Raw genomic sequence first — 22,752 nt, 5'->3', positions numbered from 1 at the left:
GTTAAAAGGAGTTTTTTTTTTTTTTAAAGGAGTTTTTTGAATATTATCTTCTTGTTATTGTTTCCACATAGGCACAAGGAAATCTTTGGGACTTAAAAATAACAATTTATTGGATGATAATGAAGTTAGAGATTTATAGCAAGTATAACTAAGGATATATAGTAGGAGTATAGAAGAAGTAATGAGCTGCAAATTGTTCTTACATTGCTTAAACATGCCAAGGTCTTTCTTACATTGGAGTCTTTGGAATTATTATTTCCTTACTTTCAGATAACAAGGTTTCTCTCACCCTTCTGGTCCTAGCTCAAGTATTATCATCTTAAAAATACTTTCCTTGGGATGCCCGGGTTGCTAGGTGGTTAGGCACCTGCCTTTGGCTCATGTCGTGATCCCAGAATCCGGGATCGAGTTCTGCATAGGGCTCCCTGCGAGGAGCCTGCTTCTCCCTCTGCCTGTGTCTCTGCCTCTCTCTCTCTCTCTCTCTCTCTCTCTCTCATGAATAAATAACTGAATCTTTATTTTTTTTTTAAAGATTGTATTTATTTATTCATGAGAGAGAGAGAGGGGCAGAGACACAGGCAGAGGGAGAAGCAGGCTCCATGCAGGGAGCCTGACGCGGGACTCGATCCTGGGTCCCCAGGATCAGGCCTTGGGCTAAAGGTGGCGCTAAACCGCTGAGCCACCAGGGCTGCCCCTAACTGAATCTTAAAAAAAAAAAAAAAAAAAAAAAAAAACCTTCCTTGGGATGCCTGGGTGGCTCAGCGGTTGAGCGTTTGCCTTCGGCTCAGGGCATGATCCCGGAGTCCTAGGATAGAGTCCCACATCGGGCTTCCTGCGTGGAGCCTGCTTCTCCCTCTGCCTATGTCTCTGCCTCTATCTGTCTCTCATGAATAAATAAATAAAATCTTAAAAAAAAAAAAAACTTTCCTGGACTATTTTATCAAAGGTAGTTTTATACTTTAGCCTCTTGGCCATTTCCTTTATAGTATTTACCAGAAAATTAACCATTTCATCTATTTTTTCTATCTCCCTTACTAGAAAAAGTCTGTAAGTGTAGATATGTTGTGCCTATGTAAACATCACAGAGTAAAGCCATCTGGTAGGTCATTGTCCATTTTGAACTGAAGGTCAGAGAGATGCTAGATACAAAATTTTGGAAGTTATCTGCACATTAATTGTAAATGAAACCACGGATATGGGTAAGACAATATTTTGAGTGAAGAGGAAACAGATTAGTATCTTTAAGAATTCCTACATTTTAGGGACCCAAAGTGAAAAAAAGCTACAGAGGAAAGGAGTAAGATATCTTGGAGATCAAAGAAAAAAATGGGTGTAATGTTATGAAAGCCAAAGGAAGAGAGTCTTTCAAGGAAAAGCTATTAGCAGTGTCAAGAGGTAAAGTAAGCTGAGAAATCCCCATTAAATTTAGCAACAAGGACATGGTGACTTTGACACAAATAGTTTCAGTGGGTTGGCAGGAGCCAGACTATAGTACATAGAGGAGTGAACAGAAAGTAAGGAATTAGAGATATAGTAAGCTTAGAAAGCCAAGGAGTTTTGAAGTTTGAAGGTAAGTAAGAGAGCAGTAGCTAGCTGAAAGTTAGAAGGTGAGATTTATTTATTTTGGGGATGGGAGAAACCTAAGCATATTTTGTCTGATGGGAAGAAGTCATTAGAGGGTGAAAAATTGAAGAAATATGAGTGAAAGGAGATAACTAATAGAGAACAGTCCCTGAGAAGGTGAGAGAGGATTTGATCCAGAGTACTGGTTGGAAGGACTAATCTTAAATGATTTCTCAGTCTACTAGGCTGCCATAAAAAAATACCACAGACTTGGTGGCTTAAACAACACAAATGTATTTTCTTATGATTCTGGGGCCTAGAAGTCTAAGATTAAGAGGCTATCAGGATTGGTTTGTGGTGAGTCCTCTTCCTGGCTTATAGAGAGCTGCCTTCTCTCTGTGTTCTCACGTTCTCTTTCCTATGTATGCTGCAGAGTAGAGTGCTGTCTGGTGTCTTTTCCTCTTACTATAAGGACAATAATTCCATGAGATTCAGACCCCACCCTTAATGGCTTCATTTAACTTTAATTACTTCTGTAAAGGCCCTATTTCCATTGCATATTCCCCACATTGGGAATTAGGGCTTCAGCATGTGAATTTGGGGGGATATAATTTAGTCTATAACAGATGGGAAGAGAGAATCCTCTTCCATTAATCTTCTTCCATTAAGACAAGAAGGAGGCAAGAAAAGATAGATGTGGGTGAGGTTGTAGGCTTTGGTGTCAAGAAGTTGAACAATTTTTTTCCATTTAATGGTTTTAGTTTTCCCTGTGAAATAGATGATAAATAATGTTCTCAGAGTAAGTGATAGATGTTATAGTTGGACATTTGAGAAAAATAGAGAATATTTGACAGCAAGTATGGAGATAGGAAGAAAGGACTGAGTAGGGGAACATGGCAGAATTACTAGGTTTTATTGACCTGTAGGCTGGAGTGGTTTTTAGCAGCAGAACAGCCCAAGCAAAGGCATAACTAATCGGTAGCAGGAGTCTTACATGTCTGAATTTGGCCCCTTGTAAGTCTTCATTGTGTAAGATCTTCTCTTGCAACCAGATGTTAACACTGGTTAACATCCTGTTAACACTACAATGTCAGCACTGCTTTAAGAAGATTGAATTCTATTTTTTTGGTCACTCTCAGACTTGGCAGAAGATTTTTGACTAGGACATCTTTAACTCATAGAGAACTGAAGTGAGAAGCAAAATTGAGGTTTAAAAAGAAAAGAAGAAGTGAAATCAAGGTCATTTTGGACCTCAGGAGGTACTCACAGCATCTACAGGTAAAAACTGGCTCATAAGTTATAAAATCAGAGCAAATTTGCCTTGGAATCATTTGAAGCAAGTGAATGCAACAGCTCAGGTGATCCCCATTATTCTCAGATTCTGTATTTGCAAATTTGCCTCCCACTAAAGTTTATTTGTAGCCCCAAAATCAATACCGCCTGTCCTTTCAGTGGTCATCCATGGACATGTGTAGAGTAGCAAAAAATGTGAGTCACCTGACATGTATGCTCCCAGTTGAGGTCAAATAAGACAGTGTTCTGCCTTCTTGTTCAAATTCTCATACTCTCATCTAAGTGTCCTTTTCATGGTCTATTTAATGCTGTATTTTTTACATTTCTGTGCTCTTTCTTGGGATTTCACTGTTTAAAATGTCCACCAAATGTAGTCCTGAAGTGCTGTCTAGTATTTGTACTACATAAAGGCTGTGATGTGCTTTATAATTTTTTTTTAATTTATTTACTTATGATAGTCACAGAGAGAGAGAGAGGCAGAGACACAGGCAGAGGGAGAAGCAGGCTCCATGCACCAGGAGCCCGATATGGGATTCGATCCCGGGTCTCCAGGATCGCGCCCTGGGCCAAAGGCAGGCGCCAAACCGCTGCGCCACCCAGGGATCCCTGTGATGTGCTTTATAGAGAAAAAATGTGTGTTAGGTAAGTTTCATTCAGCCATGAGTTGTAGTGCTGTTGGCTGTGAGCTCAATGTTAATGAATCAAGAGTATACATTAAATAAAGCTTCTTGAAACAAAAACCCACATAAAACAGGGTTATCTATTAATCATTTGATGAAAATGTTATAACCATAGGCTCACAGGAGCCTAACCCTGTATACGTACCTTATACACATTAACTCATTCATTGATACAACTTAAAAAAATTGGCTGCTAGACAGTGGGTTGTTATATGGAAGATGGCAGTGGGCAATCCACTTAGTAGATTTTCTTTAATGTTCAGAAGCCTCTTATTAGGAATCTCTTAAATATATAATATCCTGCCCTGGGATCTAAAAAGATCTGCTTTCTAATCATGGTTATGTTTGATTGATTTGCTTTGGAACTCATTAGAATATTCCTTATTTGACTTTCATGAAAAGTAAAAAAGGCAAAAAGTTTTATAAAGCAATTAGAACTTTTTGGCAGAAAAGTGCCAGGTAGGAAAATAATCATGGTTGGTTATTTTTACAGACGTAAAGCAGTAATGATGTAAGTTGTTGATGCATGGAACTTGAATGCACTATGTTGGCAATGACTGTGTGTGTGTGTGTGTGTGTGTGTGTGTGTGTGTGTGTAAAATAGGAACTTTGCTCCCTTCAACTCTGTGTCCAGATCTTTGCCTAGATCCTGCTAGTTCTTCCTTTATATAATTTCTCAAATTTGTTGTGGTTTTTTTCATATATTTGTAATCTGGAAATCCAGACTTTAACCGTCTTCAAGGTTGTCCTCATTTCTTTCAGCCACATTCTCTCTTGAATGCATCTTTTCTAAGCATATTTTTATCATACTATTCTGCAGAGATATTACTGCCCTACTTAGAAACTTTCTGTGGCTGTTAGTTGTCTATTTTTAAATTACTATAAGCCAGTTATCTCTTAAAGCTTCACAATTCTCCTATAGCTCTTCTTCCTCAATCCCTTGATTGATGTTATTTGTCATAATTCATTGTTGGAGGGGGCACTTAGATGTGAATTCCCTCATCTTATTACCATTATCTATAACGCTGCCTGCATCTATTTCTTCTTTTTCTTTCTGTAACAAAGAAAGAAATTATTTCTAATCCTAAGAACAGTTTCTCCACTTGTGCCCTGGATCCCATTCTCTCTTCTCAGAGATTTTTCTTCTTGATTTACTCCTAAGGTTGTCAGACTTGGCAATAGCAACACAAAATACATAGTTAAATTTTAAATTAAGGTTAACAAATTATTTTAGTAAAGCATGTACTATGCAATATTTGGGACACATTTATGTTAAAAATTATTTGTTGTTTATCTAAACTTCAAATATAACTGGCATATTGAATTTTACCTGGCAACCTTATTTAGCTCTTTCTTTCCTTTTTTACACTTCTAAACACACACACACACACACACACACACACACTCACACATAAATACATTTTCATCCTCCCTCTCTGTTGGATCATTTCTTTCAGAGTTTACTCAAGCTCTAGTAACCATCTTGTTAAACAAAAGCACACATGCCCCCACCACACACACACATCAATCACTTCTTTTTGACTTATAATCCTTTAGTTTTTTCCACATCTCTTTACTCTGCTTCACAGCCCAGTTTTTCAAAGGCGTTATCTGTTTAAACTGCCTCTCCTACTTAACCTCCTGGTCATTCTTCAGTTTTCCCTAATCCTGCTTTCATACCCCTTCCCCTACCCCCATCACTCCCCCAAGTCACCAGAAACCTCCATGCTGCCTAATTCTAAAAACTATTTTCAGCTATCATCATACCAAAGTTCCCAGAGTATTTGAAATAGCTGATCACGCTTTCCTTTTTGAAATAATCTCTTTACTTAATTTCAGTGACACCATTCTCTTTTTCCCTTTTTCCGACTACTGCTTTTCAAATTTCAGCTGCTAGCTTTTCTTATTCTACCCTATATGGTGGATCAAGGCTCAGATGTGGATCCTGTTTTATTTGCTTGTTTCCCCTCTCTAGGGAAATTTATCCATTCTCATGGTTTTATATATTTGTGTACACATGGGATTTAAATTACAGAAATAATAAGAAATCAGTAACTCCCAATTTTATGCTTCCAGCCCAGACTTTCCTCTGAGCTCCAGATTCTATTCAATTGCTATTTCAATTCCACTTATCTGTCTCATAGACATCTCAAACTTAACATGATCAAAGTTAAGCCCTGGTATTCTTCTCATACCTGTTTTCCCCCTGTCCTTCTCCACTTTAATCAGTAGCATCCCTATTTAATTAGTTACTTGAACCAGAAACCTAATGATCATTCTTGATATCTTTCTTATCTTTTACATTCAGTTTGTTATCAAGTCTTATGGAGTCAGCTACCAACATCTGTCTTAAATCCATTCACTACTATCATTGCAATCCAAGCTACCATCATCTCTCATATTTTAATGACTTTCTAATTAGGCTCGTTTCTTTCTTTCTTTTTTTTTTTTAAGATTTTATTTATTTATTCATGAGGGACAGAGAGAGAGAGAGAGAGGCAGAGACACAGAGACAAGAGGGAGAAGCAGGCTCCATGCAGGGAGCCCGACGCGGGATTTGATCCTGGGTCCCCAGGATCAGGCCCTGGGCTAAAGGTGGCACTAAACCGCTGAGCCACCTGGGCTGCCCAACTAATCTCATTTCCATTCATATTCATTTAGTTTCTTCTCCTTATAGTCATGGTGATCTTTTGAAAACAAAAGATCCCTAGTAGCTCCCTTTCTCTCTCTCTCTCTCTCTCTCTCTCTCTCGTTTTTTTTTTTTTTAAGACTTTATTTTTAAGCAATCTCTATACCCACATAGGGCTCAAACTTGCAATCCCAAGATCAAGAGCTGAATGCTCCACCAACTGAGCCAGCCAAGCATCCCACTTCCTATTATTCTGACAATGAAATTAAAACTTTTCTGTGGCCTGCAAACCCTACATGATCAGCCTCTGCCTACCTCTCCTGTCTTATCTCCCACCACTCTCGTTGACAGTGCTCTAATCATACAAAGTTAGGATTTGGTTAAAAAAAAAAAAAAAAAAAGGAATCTTATTTCAAGCAGTTTTAAAATTATTAAATAATACAGATTAAATATCTGTAATATGCAGAATTTTAAAAATTTATGAAAACATTGTCAACCAAACCTGAACATGCATGAGTAGTTATCTGAAAACAATTGAAATATTTAAGATCAAACCTCCCCCACTCTTTAAAATCTTGGAGCCTTCTTGTTTAATTTTCTATGGCTTAAAACAATACCATTGTACAGGACACCTGGGTGGCTCGGTCGGTTAAGCGCCTGCCTTCAGCTCAGGTCATAATCTTGGAGTCCTCAGAGAAAGCCCTGTGTTGGGCTCCCTGTTCAGTGGGGAGTCTGCTTCTCCCTCTTCTTTGTCTACTTGGGCTTACTCCTTCTCTCTCTCTCTCTCTCAAATAAATAAGTAAAATCTTTTTAAAAAACCCAAACAATACCATTGTATTAACTTACAGTTCTAGAGAGTAGAAGCCCAAAATGGGTCTCAGTGGACTAAAATCAATATGTTAGAAATTTTACTAGCTATAAAAATGAATGAAATCCTGCCATTTGTGACCTAGGGTTTTATGCTAAGTGAAATAGAGAAAGACAAATTTTGTATGATTTCACTTATATGTGAAATCTGAAAAACAAAACAAATGAACAAACAAAACAGAAACAGACTCAGGCACAGGAAATGAACTGCTGGTTACCAGAGGGGGAAGGGGTTTGGGCAGATGAAATAGATGAAAGAAATTAAGAGGTACAAATTTTAGTTGTAAATAAATAAGTCATGGGAATATAATGTACACAATAGAGAATATAGTCAATAATACTGTAATAACTTTGCATGGTGACAGATGGTAACTAGACTTATGATGGGATCATTTAGTAATATATAAAAATATTGAATCACTGTGAAGTACACCTTAAACTAAAAAGGTACTGCATGTCAATCATACTTCAATAGTTTTTTTTTAAAGGTATCAGTAGGGCTATATTCCTTCTGGAGGCCTAGAGGAGAATCCATTTTCTTGCCTTTGCCAGGTTCTGAAGTACCCAGCATTCCTTGGCATGTGGCCCCTTCCTCCATCCTCAAAGCCAGCAGCATAGCATCTTCAAATCTGTCTCTGGGTCTTACTCTTTTGCCACCTCCCTCTTCTAGTTATGAGGAACCTTTTGATTATATTGGGTCCACTTGGCTAATTCAGGATAATCTCTCCATCTCAGGGTCAGCCAACTAGCAAACTTAATTCCATCTGTAGCCTTACCTATCCTGTATATTTACAGGCTCTGGAAATTGGAACGTGGACATCTTTGGAGGGGCCATTATTCTGTCTATGACACATTAAATTTTTTTTTCTCTTTTTATAAGGGCAATACATTCTTATTCCCAAAAAATTAGAAAACAGACCAGGAATTCAGGAACTATTCAGGCCCTGTTGATATCTCTTTTTTTTTTTTCCTTTTTAATTGAAGTATGTTGACATACAATGTTATTAGTTTTAAGTGTACAACATAATGATTGGACAATTTTCTACATTCTGCAATGCTCACCACTATAGTGTAGTTAACGATCTGACACAATACAAAGTTATTACAGTATTATTGACTATATTACCTATGCTATACTTTTCATCCCCATGGCTTATTTATTTTATAAATGGAAGTTTAGGCTCTATTGATCTTTTAGTGGAAAGAGAGACACTTAGTTCATGTTGATTAAAAAGAGATAGTCTCTGAGCACTTAGGGTATTTGAAGCACTAGAAAAGTTTATTAAAAGTCACAACCAAGGGGAGCCTGGGTGGCTCAGTCGGTTAAGCATCTGCCTTCAGCTCAGTTCATGGTCTCCGGGTCTTGGGATTGAGCTCTACATCTGGCTTCCTGCTCAGAAAAGAGCCCAGATGCCCATCGACAGATGAATGGATAAATGTGGTATATATACACGTGGAATACTACTCAGCCATCAAAAAATGAAATCTTGCCATTTGCAACAAAGTGGATGGACCTAGAAGGTATTATGTTAAACAAAATAAGTCAATCAGAGAAAGACAATTATCATATAGTTTCATTCATATGTGGAATTTAAGAAACAAAACAGGAGCATAGGGGAAGAGGAAAAAATAAAACAAGATGCAATCAGAGAGAGAGACAAACCATAAGAGATTCTTAATCATAGGAAACAAACTGAAGGTTGCTAGAGGGATGGGGGGATAGGGTGACTGGGTGGTGGACATTAAGGAGGGCATGTGATGTAATGAGCACTGGGTTTTATAAGACTGATGAATCACTGAACTCTACCTATAAAACTGTCAATTCTATACACTGTCAATTAACTGAATTTAAATAAATTTTTAAAAATTAAAAAAAAGTCACAAACAAGAAAACTACCTACCAAATAAAATCATTTTACTAATTAATAGAGTTGGTGTCTCTACTAAAAAAATAACCAAGAGAGATAAATAGATAATACCACAAGAAAAAATATTTGTAACCACATAAGGATGTGGTTACCACATAGATGTTAACTAAACTTACTGTGACAGTCATTTTGCAATATATACATATGTCAAATCATTATGTTAATACAATATATGTCAATAAGACTAAGGGGGGACTAAAAATTAATCAAAGAGATGAGTAGGTAATATACATTGAGTTTTTAATTTTTTTTTTTTTAATCTGGTCACTGCATAGTTTTATTCCAGGATTCAGTCAACTACTGTTGTCAGGGTCATGAAAAACAAGGAAGAACTGAGGATTTATCATAGATTGGAGGGGACTAAGGAGACATGACAACTAAATGCAGTGAGGGATCCTGGACTGGATCTTGTAACTGAAAAAGGACATTCATGGAAGAACTTGAGAAATCCAAATAAAGTCTGTGGTTTAGTTAATAGTATTGTACCAATGTTAATTTCTTAATTTTTGTAATTGACCTGGTTTTACAAGATGTTAAATCAGTGGAACTTGGGCAAAGTGTATATGGGAACTCTCCATACTGTTTTTGCTAATTGTTCTAAGTCTAAACTTATTTCAAAATCAAAAGTTTAAAAAAAAGACAATAGTAAGAAAGGAAAAGCAAGCCACAGAGTCAGAAATGTTTGGAAAAGACTCATAACCAGAATATATAAATAGCTCATATAAATCAATAAGGAAAAGGCTGACAATCCAATAGAAAAACAGGCAAAAGATTTGAAAAGTGACTCCACATAAAAGAATATCCAAATGGCCAATAAGCAGATAAAAGTGTGCCAGTATACCAAGTTTCTTCAAGTTACTTTGAAGTGTCTTTGTGCTTTGCTGATGGGAATGTAAAATGGTGCAGCTTCTATGGAAAGCACAATATGGGTTTTAGTTCCTCAAAAAGATAAACAGAAATTACAATATGATCCAGAAATTCCACTTCTGGGTATGTACCCCAAAGAATTGAAAGTAGGGCTGTGAACAGGTATTTGCACACTTATGTTCATAGCAGCACTATTTAAAATAGCCAAAATGGGGGCGTCTGGGTGGCTAAGTGGTTGAGCATCTGCCTTTTGCTCAGGTCATGATTCTGGGTCAGGATTGAGTCTCACATCAGGCTCCCTGTGAGGAGCCTGCTTCTCCCTCTGCCTATGCCTCTGCCTCTCTCTGTGTTTCTCATGAATAAATAAATAAAGTCTTTAAAAAAATAGCCAAAAGGTTGGAAACAACTCAAATGTCCACCAGTGGATGGAAGGTGGATAAACAAAATATGGTATATACATACAATGGAATATTATCATTTGGCCATAAAAAAGGAGTGAAATTCTGAGACATGCTACAATACAGATGGACCTTAAAAACATTATACCAAGTGAAATAAGCCAAATACAAAAGACAAATATTGTATGATTCTACTTGTATGAGGTACGTAGAGTAGTCAAATTCAAAGATATAGAAAGTAGAATAGTGGTTACCAGGGGCTGGGGAAAGGGGAAAATGAGAAGTTATTCTTTAATGAGTGTAGAGTTTCAGTTTGGGATAATGAAAAAGTTCTGGAGATGGATGGTGGTTCTGGTTGCCCAACAGTGTGAATGTATTTAATGCCACTGAATTGTACACTTTAAAATGGTTGGGCCTCCTGCCTGGCTCAGTCAGTAGAGCATGCATCTCTTGATCTCAGGGCTGTGAGTTTGAGCCCCATGTTGGGCATGGAGTCTACTTAAAAAAAATTTTTTTCTTTAATGGTTAAAATGGCAAATCTTATGTATATTTTATCACACATACAAAAAAAAAGTTATACACCAATATTCATGGCGAACATAGATTCAGAAATCCTCAACAAAATATTAGCAAGTCAAATTCAGTAATACATTAAAACAATCATACATCATGATTAAGTGGAATATATTCCAGAGGTGCAAGGATGGTGCAACATCCACAACTCAATCATTGTGATACACCATATTAACAAAATGAAGGATTAAAAACCATATGATCATCTCAATAGATGCAGAAAGAGAATTTGACAAAATTAAACATCCATTCATGATAAAAGCTCTCAACAAAATGGATATAGAGGAATTATACCTCAACCTAATAAAGGCCCAAAAAACACAAAAACAAAATTGTGCTCAGTGGTGATAATAATGGTGGCTATGAGATGCAGAGTAAAATCACAATGTAGTATCATTACCTAGAATGCCTAAACTGTAAACAGGCCAACAAAAGTAAGCACTGGCAGGAATATGAAGCAACTAGAACACTGATACCCTGCTGGTAGGAGTAGAAATTAGTATAAGTACTTTGGAAAATTGCTTAGCATTACCTACATAGCTTGAACATATGCATACCCTATAGCCCAGCAATTTACACACCTCGATAAATAACCAACCGGAAGTAGCTTCACATGGGCACCATACAACAAATACAAGAATGCTCATAGCAACATCAGTTTGTTATGGCCCTCAAACTGAAAAGTCTTCAACAGGAGAATGAAGTCAATAAATTATGAATATTCATGTGATGAGATACTTTCTGGTAATAAAAATAAATGAACTGCTAAATGCAGCTGAGTTGGATAACTCTTAGAAATGTATTGAGCAGAAAATGATATTTATATCAGGTTCAAAAGTAGGCACAACTGATCAGTGGTGATAGGAATCAGGGTAGGCGTGACCTATAGGGAGAAGTGAGGGTAATGCCTGAGAGGGGATATGAGGAAAGATCTCCTATGCTAGTAACCCAGTATTTCTTTATCTGGGTAGTGGTTACATAGATGTGTTGACCTTTGAAATTTTATTGAACTATAATATTTTTATTGGTGTATTTTTTTGGAGGTTAATTACACTTCCATAAAAATTTACTTAAAAATTGAAAGATATAATAAGTCCACATTCTATGTTTATTTAATGGCATTATGTTTCAGTATTTTACCCTACTCCCTTCCCACTATCCTGTACCCCATGCCCCTCCAGTCTGTGATAAATTTCTTCCCACTCTTATTCTGATTGTCTTCAAGTTTAAGATGTTCTCAAGTTTTAGCTTGACCTCTCTTTGAGGACAGTTTGAGCTAGAGGTGCTAACTGCAGCAAACTGAACTTTGACCTGAATGGAGCTCTATTCGCTGTGTCAGGGAGATTGAAGATTTACATTCCACACTCCACCCCCAGAATCTAGACGGCTTAACAGGGAGTGGAAAAGGTGGCGTGGTGCCTGCTTTAGTGTACTGTAGTCTCTGTATTGCTTAATTATTTATCTGAGAAACAGTGATTGGATTAGTCAGTGGCAGGGAGGTACAGAATTTTGTTATAGTGACATTTCTATTTATGGTTTTGTCAGTTCTTAGTCATACTTGAGTCCCTTTTCTATTTACCCTTTACGTGCCTATCCTGTATTTTATTCAATTGAGGCTTTACTCTGATCTAACTATTCTTTAAGTCATTTTTTTTCATTAAGCACGTATTCATTAGTTGATTACTATATGCTAGGCACTTGGAATGAAGGAATAAGACATATAATCTCTGCCCTCAAATTGCTTGCAGCTCTAGTTGGAAACAAATGATCAGTCTGGGAAATTACTCAGTAACTCAGAATTGGTTCTTAACCTAGACCAGAAGCTGGAAATGTGTACTGAAAGAAATTACAGCTAAGCTAAATTTTGAAAGGGATGTGTATGTTCATAGTTGGGATATGGGGAAATTCAGAGAGCTGAGGCATAGGAGGTATGCACAAGCTGAGTCCTGCAGGGTCTTGTATGTCATGCTAAGAAATTTGGATTTTATTTTGAAGACAGTGTGGAGCTTTTGAGGCATTATGAACAAGGAAGTGATGTGATCAGATTTTTAAATGATTGGGCTGATGATAATCATATATAAGTTGATTTAACAAATTGAAGTAGGCTGTATAGGGATGGAATTATCTAGGCCCTTGTCAAAGTGTAGTCCCAGCATTATTGGCATCATGTGAGAGCTGTGAAAGATATAGAATCTTGGGGGGTACCTGATTGGCTCAGTTGGTTAACTGGCCCACTATGGGGACGCCTGGGTGGCTCAGTGGTTGAGTATGTCTGGGTCATGATCCCAGGGTACTGGGATCAAGCCCCATGTCCTGCTTCTCACTTAGTGGAGAGTCTGCTTCAGGATTCTCTCTCTCCCTCTGCCCTTTCCTCTTTCTCTCTTTCTCTCTCTCAACTAGATCTTTAAAAAAAATGTAGAATATTGGGACCTAAATCAGCATTTTAACAAGATCTCCAAATAATTCATAGGCACATTCAAGCTTATGAAGCACTGATTTAGATGGATGTGTTGATAGTCAGGCTTTAGACAGCTGGTATGAAGAAGAAAGGACAGAGTGCAAGAGATATTATACTCTTCTTGCCAAATACACACCAGACACCCCCTAATCATTCTTTACCTTTTAGCTTAAATGGAACTCCTCATTCCCAATATGTGTGATTAGCACCTTTGCCATATATTGCATAGTACCCTGTATTTACCTGGTAATTTTTCATATTTTTACTGTAATTATTTAATTGCCTGATGGTAAGCACCATGAGAGCAGGGACTGTCTTTCTATGCTGGCTGACACATAATAGGCACCCAATAAATATCTATGGTTTGATTGAATGAATTCATCATGTAGAAGACGGATTTGAGTGTGTTCAGGAATAAACATGTTGGGGATCCCTGGGTGGCTCAGCGGTTTGGCTCCTGCCTTTGGCCCAGGGCGCGATCCTGGAGTCCCGGGATCGAGTCCCACGTCCGGCTCCCGGCATGGAGCCTGCTTCTCCCTCTTCCTGTGTCTCTGCCTCTCTCTATCATAAATAAATAAATCTTTAAAAAAAAAAAAAGGAATAAACATGTTATATTCATAATAATAGTGATTTTTAAATAGCACTGACAAGTTCCAGGCACTGTTCTAAGTGATATATATATGTGTATGTGTATATAAATTTATTTTATTATTATAAAATAATTTATATATAAATTTATTTGATCCTCTCAATAAGGTAGATACTTTCAATATCCTCATCTTACAGATGAGAAAACTGAGGCACTGAAAGGATAAGTAATTTGCCTAAAGTTACAGTTAGTAAGTGTGAGTCAAGATTCAGTCTGATATGACTCTACTATGGTTTTGGACAAAATAACTTCCTCGCCCTTTTTGTATATTTCTGTGTATTATTTAATTTTGATAACATTAGTGTGAGGAAGGCATTATTATCCTGTTTTACAGTTAAGGAAGCAAGGGTTCAAAAAGTTATATAGCTTATATAGTTATATCTTTATGTAAAGATACACAGAGATAGTAGGTGGTGGAGCTAGCCTTTAAACCCATGCCTGTCTAGCTCCAAAACCTGTAGTTTTAGCAGTAATGATGGTGCCTCTGTGTGGAGTCTAAAATACCTGTGGGATGTGAGTCTTAAGGTATTGAGAGGATGCCTAACATTTAGGTTGTGGGTAGGGGGAGAATTCAACAATTCCATTTGCTATGATAGCATTAGCACTTCAGGTTTGCAGGGGCAAAGGAGACCTAAGGCATTTCCACAGGCAGCCTCATAACTGACCAGATGGAACTTTGAACTCAGGAGATTAAGAATCCAAGCCTTTACAATAAGCTGTAACTTAGGTGACTAAGGACCTAGTTATTTTTTTTTTTCTTATAGCCTCAGAGAAACCAGACGGCTTAGAAATACTGAATGTCAGAACTGGTTCCTTCCCACAGTCCACTATACACCACCTCCCCCTTGGTTTATAATGAGGAAGTTGAGGAAGAAAGTAATTAGGTGACTTGCCAACGTCTAATAAAACCATTAGAAACAAGCCAGGAATAGAGAATTGGGTCACATTCATGTATTCTTTGCCCTGTGCCCTGTGACTTTCTAGGTTCCAGATTTATCACCTCTTATTTAAACCTGTTCTGCCATTGCAGTTACTTCTTTACCACTGTGTGGTTCTTTTTGACTTTGACCCCCTGGAAATATTGACTTGTTTTTTTCTCTTCTGGCCAAACATATACTCAACTCTGGCAAGTCACCTGGCTTACTTTCATTAACAATACTGCTATCAAATCACCACTGGCAGAAGCACAACTGGCACAGACAGCTCCAAGTTGTTCTTTTTGGAGTGCAAATGAGATTCTTTTGCAAACTTGGTCAATTTTTGTAAAGTTTGAAGGCCATAGATACAAATGTAGTTTGAGTAACTTTTTTTCTTCTAAGGTTGCAAACTTCTCACCTAAATGGGAAGAGTGCTTATTATAGATAACCATGTGCAGTTCTCTTACTCCTTCTCCTGCTGTTGGTGTATCTTCTAAGGCACAGTATAGTAAAATGAAATTAGATCGAAAACAGCTATATAATTAGTTCTTACACCCATGCCTCCTGCTGCATACAGCCCCACTCAGTTACTAGACTTTCAGTTCCCAAATGTAATAACAGCTCCTGTTGTGTTTTTGTTTCACAGTCATGGCAGAATGGTGTAGTAAAGCTACAGTTTGTAAAGGAAATCTACTTTAGTTAAAACTTACAGTAAAAAAACCCAAACAAACAGGGGCGCCTCGGTGACCCAGTCAGTTGGACTCTTGGTTTTAGCTCAGGTCCTGATCTCAGGGTTGTGAGATGATCCCCACATTGACTCTGTGCTTAGTGTGCTCAGCGCAGAATTGCTTGAGACTTTCTCTTCTCACTACCCTCCCCCCACCACCATTTCCCTACACTCCTGCACTCTCACTTTCTCTTAAATAAATAAAATTTTTTTAAAAAGTCACAACTAGTATGATAGTTTAGCCTGCAAAAGTGATATATTTTATTTGTGCTTATTCTTATATTCCCACCCATCTTCTTTAAGTCATTTTCTTCCATGTTTTGACATTTACCATGAGTGCAATCAATCATCTTCTATTACTTAAATAACCTATTATGTAGAAAACATCTACAAGACCACTAGTAATCTAGTAATTTGCTGATCACTGAAATATTTTTAGGGTTGGACTCCACTCTTTTGGCCTTGATTTGTTCCTAAAAGCTTTATTATGATGCAGATCATAATGGATTACAATTGATGCAGATCAAGCAATGGAAAGTGGATTATATATTCCTGCAGAGATAATATAATTAAGGATTAAAACCCTATTAAGGACTCACCACAAATAAGTCATAACTGTAGGCAATAGTATAACTAAATCCCTGCATATGTAAAATAACATTCCAGGTTCAATAAAATGGACATAAATATATTGAACACACTGATTATGCAAGTTACCCCCAAAGTACTGTAAGGTGTACATACAGCATACAAAATATGATAATTTCTTAAGCCCTTACTGTGTACCAGACACTGTGGGCAAATCAAACTGACTAAGCACTTGAAAAAGCCTGTAATCTAAAAAAAAAGAAAAAGCCTGTAATCTGATGAGAGACAACACACAGATGCATTAACTTTAACATGAGAAAGGGTGAAAACAGTGATGTGACCAAAGACCAATACTAGAGGAAAGGGAGGTTGTTTTTTCTAGGTTAGGTTCCATGGCAGTACTATCATTTGAGTTGAACTTGAGGAATTTGCATAAGTCAAGTTAACAGAAGTGAAGCAGAATGGATGCATTTTAATTTGGGAAAATGGCATGAGCAAAGGCATGAAGTGGGAAAGGACACAACATAATAATGACATAAGTAAGAGCTATCATTTAGTAAGCCCTTAGTGTATACACACTTTTTAAATCCTTGCTTCAGTTGTGTGAGGTGGCTATTATTATTATTCCACTATACAGATTGGAAAACTGGAGGAGTGGGAGGTTAAGTAAAGGGCAGAGTCCTTATTCTCCCCGGGTCTGTTTAATTCCCAAACCAAGGTCTTAGCTGCTGTGCTATGTGGTCTTCACATTCAGGAAATAGTGGGCAAAACAGCTTTCCTAGGGATGGAGTATGTACTGGGATATGGAGAGGAAGACCATCCTGGAAAGGCTTTATAGAGGGTTTTTAGAAGGTAATGAAAATGGATAGAGAGGGACAGATAACAGGCTTGGAAGAGGGTTCAAAAATAACTGGCAACGGGGGAATCCCTGGGTGGCAGTTTAGCGCCTGCCTTCAGCCCAGGGCATGATCCTGGAGTTCTGGGATTGAATCCCACATCGGGCTCCCTGCATGGAGCCTGCCCCCCGCCTCTCTTCCTCTCCCTCTCCCTCTCTGTCTCTCATGTATAAATAAATAAAATCTTAAAAAAAAAAATAACTGGCGGGCAGCCCCGGTGGCGCAGCGGTTTAGCGCCGCCTGCAGCCGGGGGTGTGATCCTGGAGACCTGGGATCAAGTCCCACATTGGGCTTCCTGCATGGAGCCTGCTTCTCCCTCTGCCTGTGTCGCTGCCTCTCTCTCGCTCTCTCTGAATGAATAAATAAATAAATCTTAAAAAAAAAAAATAACTGGCAACGGATTGTTCTAGGGACTAGGGAAAGGAAAGAAATAAAAGATGACTGAGGTTTGTATTTGGCTAACTGAGGGAACAGAGGTAGAAAAGTGAGAAGAAACTTGTTTGGAGGGTTGGGGAGGGGAGGAAGGATGGAGCAATCACTTTGATTTGGAATACATTGCATTTAAAGTACAGATGAAAGATACCATTGGAAATTTAGGCAGCAAAGGTTAATTTCTCATTCTGTTAAGAAGTTTGGATTAAGAGGAAGACAAGAGGACAATAACTGGAGGTGGCTCAACTAAGGATTTATCAGAATCGACACTCTGACCCCAGAGGACCTGTTGCTCCTACATCTCATCAACCTATATCTTGGCATCACTCCATAGCCCCTCTGTGATGATAGCTTCCTTTACTTCTACCTCTGATGTTTGTTTTTCTTTCTTTTTTCGTTTTTCTTTTTTAAATTTTTTTAGAGGGGGGTGGGCACGGCAGCAGGAGAGGGAGAGAGAAAAATCTTTTTTTTTTTTTTGTTTTGGAGAGAGAAAATCTTAAGCAGACTCCACACCCAACTCGGGGCTTGAACTCATGACCCTGAGATCATGACCTGAGCCAAAATCAGGAGTCAAAGGCTTAACTGACTGAGCCACTGGGGCACCCCTGCTATTCTCTCTTCTTACTGCATCTGATATCTACCTGCCCTGTGATCTCTCATCCTTTGATCCTTCTGCATTCACAGGGTCCAACAGTCAGTCCCCTTCTGTTTTCACCTGCCTTTCTTTCTAGTCTAAACATCCAGGTCAGATATTTGAATTCTGCCTTCTCTGGCATCTTAACGATACCTCTTTCCCTCGACATTACCTTCCTCTTCATTCCACATCCAAAGGATCATTCTCTTAACCAGTGAAGGCACTAAGGGGCAATGAACCAATAATCCTAATTTTAATATCATAACCATCAGCTCTAGAAAATTATCCTCTGCAAATGGACTTAACACTGAAAGAGTCTCTGGTCCTTGAAAGGGACCAAAGCAGGCATATCTCATTGGGCTTACTTTGTGCCTGAAATCTATGGTATTCTTACTGGATAATATACTCTAGGAATGAGCAGAGCAGGTAAAAGAGGTTAGGCTACTTTTAGTTTTGTCTTGTTTCCAAACTTCTGAAGTATGGAGGAGGCAGCTGCCATAGGAACCTAAGGAGGGAAGAGCTCCTGAGGTCCCTTAAAGGTGATAGTGTTTGGGCTACTGTGTTGGCATCCTGTTTCTTCCCCAAACCCAAACCCCACTTTGGATAGGGACTTGATTGAAACCTTGGCTGCCTCTGAACACACTGGTAGCTCCTGACTAGCCTCAGGGAACCAGCTGGTTTATAGTTGGCACCTACATTGCTTCCCCAGCCCAAGGCTCTGGGGCCTTTGTGTATATAGCACAGAGGGCCAGCAGAGGGAGCTGTGGTCCCAGAACATTCTCCAGAGCTTCTAATTTCTGATTTTGCAAGAGATCTTCCCTGGCACCATCCGAATCAAATCTCCCTTGTAAATAAGAATTTAGCTTGAGATATGCCTGAGTTTGGTGCCAGATCCCCGGTGTGAGCAGATGGGGAAGTTCTGCATAGTTGTTTAAACTTGAAAACCATAAGGAACTTTTGATTTCAAGGAAACGCCTGTTTACTGAGCTGATCCAAATCAAGCAACTCTTGAGAAATGGGAGTGCCTTCTTGACCTCGATCCTTATTGATCTTGGTATCAGCACCTCCAGTGACGTGTCCTGAGGGGCGGGAGAAAATTAACAAGTGCCTTCCTTACAACAGGGAAAGAGAGAAAGCCTGACTGTTGCTGCAGAAAGTCCCTACTGGGGAGGCGGGGGTTGTGTGTTTGGGTAGCATTAAACAGTGAGTGTCCTGTGGGAAGTTCAGTGCCTGGGTGCAGAACCTTACATCAGCTCTGATTTTGAGTGAAAAGGAGAAGGTTTGAAGCCGACCAGTAAGGGACTTGTCAGGCGGTTGACTAATGATCTTAATTTGAATAGAAAGTCACTTTGAAAGGGGATGCAGATTCAGCTAGATATTGTGAACTTGTGAATCACTAGGTTTGGTTCTGCTTTTGGGCACTCAAAAAACCCTGGCATTTCCAAACCAGTTTTCCCTTTTGCTTCAGGACATATATTACCCAAGCCTGAACTATGGAGAAGTGGGACAGTAATGAGGGCACCTCAGCTTTTCACGTGCCTGAGTGGATGGTGAGTTCTTTGGACGCTTTGCTTTTCCTTCTGTTTCTTGGTAATGAGGCAACCATGTCTGACAGGTGACAGGGATCACCTGTGACAAGTCCCTACCAAGACCTGTGGTTGAAAGAACAGCTATTCCTCTAATTTCTAATTAGTTCTTGTGTCCTGGATCATGCCTGTTTCTTAATTGCAAGTGAACCTGGGAAAGGTTTGAGAGTTCCATGGCCAGAGTCAGCTTATTGCCTGGTTGTCTATGCTGGGCTGGAGTTCCTCTACTGCTGGTGTATTGCATGGATTGTGTTATCCTGTGATTGCTTCTCACTGTTTGCAAGCTGATACTTAGTTTATTTCTCATGGGGGTAAAGAAAAAGAATAGTGAGGGCGGGGGTGGGGGGGACAGAATTTAGGGAAACAGTGGTCTCTCAAGTCTCTGAAAAGATGTAAGGATTTCTCCCTTACCTGCCCCACTTTTCCCCAGATATTTTTTATATCTGTATTTCTAAAGGGCAGGAACTATAGCTTTCTTGGTACCGTTCTTCAAAATGTCATATTTGCCTGTTAGATATTTTTAATATAATTTAAATATAAGGACTTATTTGTCGATAAGAACTAACGCATAAAACCTAGTATTTCAGATCCAGTTTCAACTTTGTTTAAAGTTTATTTAACTTGATTTAAAAACAGCAACCACTGTCTGTTTTTTTTCTAGATTTAGCCTGATTTCTTAGAGTCTATACCAGCCTTATGTTTTTATATATATATGTATGTTTCCCTATGGAAAACTGGCTAGATTATTATATACAACATATTTCAGGCTCTTTTCAGTGTTTATGGAATTATGGACTTACATAACCATCAGTAATGAGATTGATTATATAGTAGGCCCGACAAAGGCCTAACTAAAGAAACCACATTTCAACTCTCACTGTCACAACTATTGTTTATTATTTTTGTTGGGGTTATTGCTATTGTTGTTCTTGTTTCAGAACCTTGTACTCAGTTTTAAAGTGTTCAATGGAAATAAATCCTATCCATTAACAGGCTTATTTCTTTTTTTTTTTTTTAAAGATTTATTTATTTATTTATGATAGACAGAGAGAGAGAGAGAAGCAGAGACACAGGCAGAGGGAGAAGCAGGCTCCATTCCGGGAGCCTGACGTGGGATTCGATCCCGGGTCTCCAGGATCGCGCCCTGGGCCAAAGGCAGGCGCTAAACCGTAACAGGCTTATTTCAAATAACATAGTGTTTTAAAATTGATGGAAAGGATTCACATAATAATTCTGGTTGGATTTTAAATTTGTTTTTGAATCTCCAGCCACTCACTAATAAACAAGAAGGAGGAGCAAGAATTTTGGTTGTCTTAGGGGAGGGACCACTTTAAGATATTAAACTTTGGTATTTTGATAAAGGAATATTACAGAAGAATTCCACAGAACATTAGAGTGTCAACTCAGAGTCAATAAAAGTTTTATAGTAACTCTTATTCTCATAATAGTCCTCTTATCTCTTCAGCACGTGCTCTCCAGAGGAGCTCCTACTGAACCTTTACTTACTTCTTTTTATTTACAGGAACAAGAAAACTCCTGCAAGAGTTAGTGACTATTGCTTAAGGATGTGATCTAGGACTTCCCAACTTTTAGAAAACATTTTTTAATAAAGCACAGCTCTGCTTTTTTTTTTCAATATGGCATTCTCAGAGATTTCTTGGCCCTTCTCAAAAGCCAGAAAAACACCTTTGATCAGCAAAAATTTTTTAACAACAGCAAGAAAGAGTAGTAAGGGGCTTGTCTTCAATAACTTAGCTTTTTCGTCTATCTTTTCCTTGCCAAAGATTTACCTCTTGATGCTTTCTTTCAGCACATAAATCATTACTTTCTGACCTGGCTGGAAGTGCTTCATTAGGCTGCCACTGATAGCCACATAGCCAGTAAAGTGAGCCATCAAGCACCCTATAGTGTATATTGCCTGTAGATCTTACCTATGAAATATTAGAATGCCTTTTAATCCCCCAGGAGAAAACCCTGAAGCCACCTCCCATGTTGGGGGCCAGAATTTCAATTTAAGAAGGCTTTAACCAAATGTCTGATTCATGTTCCAGTTTATACATTAACGTAACTTAGTTTCCACTGAGACTATCCTTGCCACCAAAGGAAACATTACAAGACTTTCAGACCTTCTTTCAGGAGGACAGTTTAGCAGAGGAGGCACATTATAACATGTCCCTCTTTGTTAATGATCAGCAGCAGTAAGGGACTTGCACACCCCTCCAAGAATAGGACTCAGACCACACACAGCAGCTGACAGTACTCACATCTCTGATTCTCAGCAGGGAAATAAGCCAGAACAAAGTTTGAAGAATCTCCATCTTGAGAATTGATAAGGTAGGGATGCCTCGATGGCTCAGCGGTTGAGCATCTGCCTTCAGCTCAGGTCCTAATCCTGGGGTTCGAGATCGTGTCCTGCATCAGACTCCTTGTGGGGAGCCTGCTTATGTCTATGTCTCTGTCTCTCTCTCGCTCTCTGTCTCTCATGGATAAATAAATAAAATCTTTTTTTTTTTTTTTTTTTTTTTTTTTAAGTGAGAATTGATAAGGTAGACCTTCAAGTTAACATTCCTTCAGTCACTGCAAAACTTCTGGAGCCTCTGCTCCTAAGCTGTTTTCATGTCAAGGATTTTTTAACCTTGTTCAGGAATTTTACTGCTAAAAGGTTGTGGAACATACCCTTTTAAAGTCTGTCCTTATAATGTTTTTATTTCCCTTGAGAAATCTTTGGTCTCTACTGGTAGGTAAAATACCTCCTCTTGTGTTCATAGAGATCAGCAGTAACCTTTTTAAAAAGTTTTTATATTTTGATGTTTCCTCCTCCAATCCAAGCTGTCTATAGTAGTACTTGGTACTTTTCCATAGGAAATCTGATTGACTTTCTTGAGTACCCAGCCAGCTGGTTACCCAATTTTCTTTTGGCTAGAAATAATCTCTTTTATAGGTGAAGAATCTGCTCAGGCAGCTCATTTAGCTTAGAAGAGAGAGATGTGTCTAAGAATGCTTGAACCATGTCTACTTGGAAGTAAAAGAAAAATCTCTAAGGTATCTGGTAAATGGTGGTAGGAGG

General features: G+C 38.5%; 1 protein-coding gene across 9 annotated transcripts in view; it reads left to right on the top strand.

The window, feature by feature from the left end:
• AHCYL2 (adenosylhomocysteinase like 2) overlaps nt 1-22,752 on the top strand; it is a 165,237-nt gene that overhangs the window by 90,693 nt on the left and 51,792 nt on the right. The window contains exons 1-2 of one of the 9 annotated variants that reach the window (XM_025471617.3): nt 19,231-19,302; nt 19,568-19,649. The exons of 4 other annotated variants lie outside the window; for them this stretch is intronic. In XM_025471617.3, coding sequence (XP_025327402.1) covers nt 19,593-19,649 — 57 coding nt within the window. In that variant the 5' untranslated portion in view covers nt 19,231-19,302; nt 19,568-19,592. Of the gene's footprint in view, nt 1-19,230; nt 19,650-22,752 lie in introns of those variants that run through there. 4 more of the 9 variants (XM_025471614.3, XM_035698616.2, XM_035698615.2 and 1 more) reach the window with 4 other exon arrangements.

Source organism: Canis lupus, chromosome 14, assembly GCF_003254725.2.
Source record: "Canis lupus dingo isolate Sandy chromosome 14, ASM325472v2, whole genome shotgun sequence".
NCBI lineage: Eukaryota > Metazoa > Chordata > Mammalia > Carnivora > Canidae > Canis > Canis lupus.
This window is presented reverse-complemented; position numbering and strand designations above follow the sequence as displayed.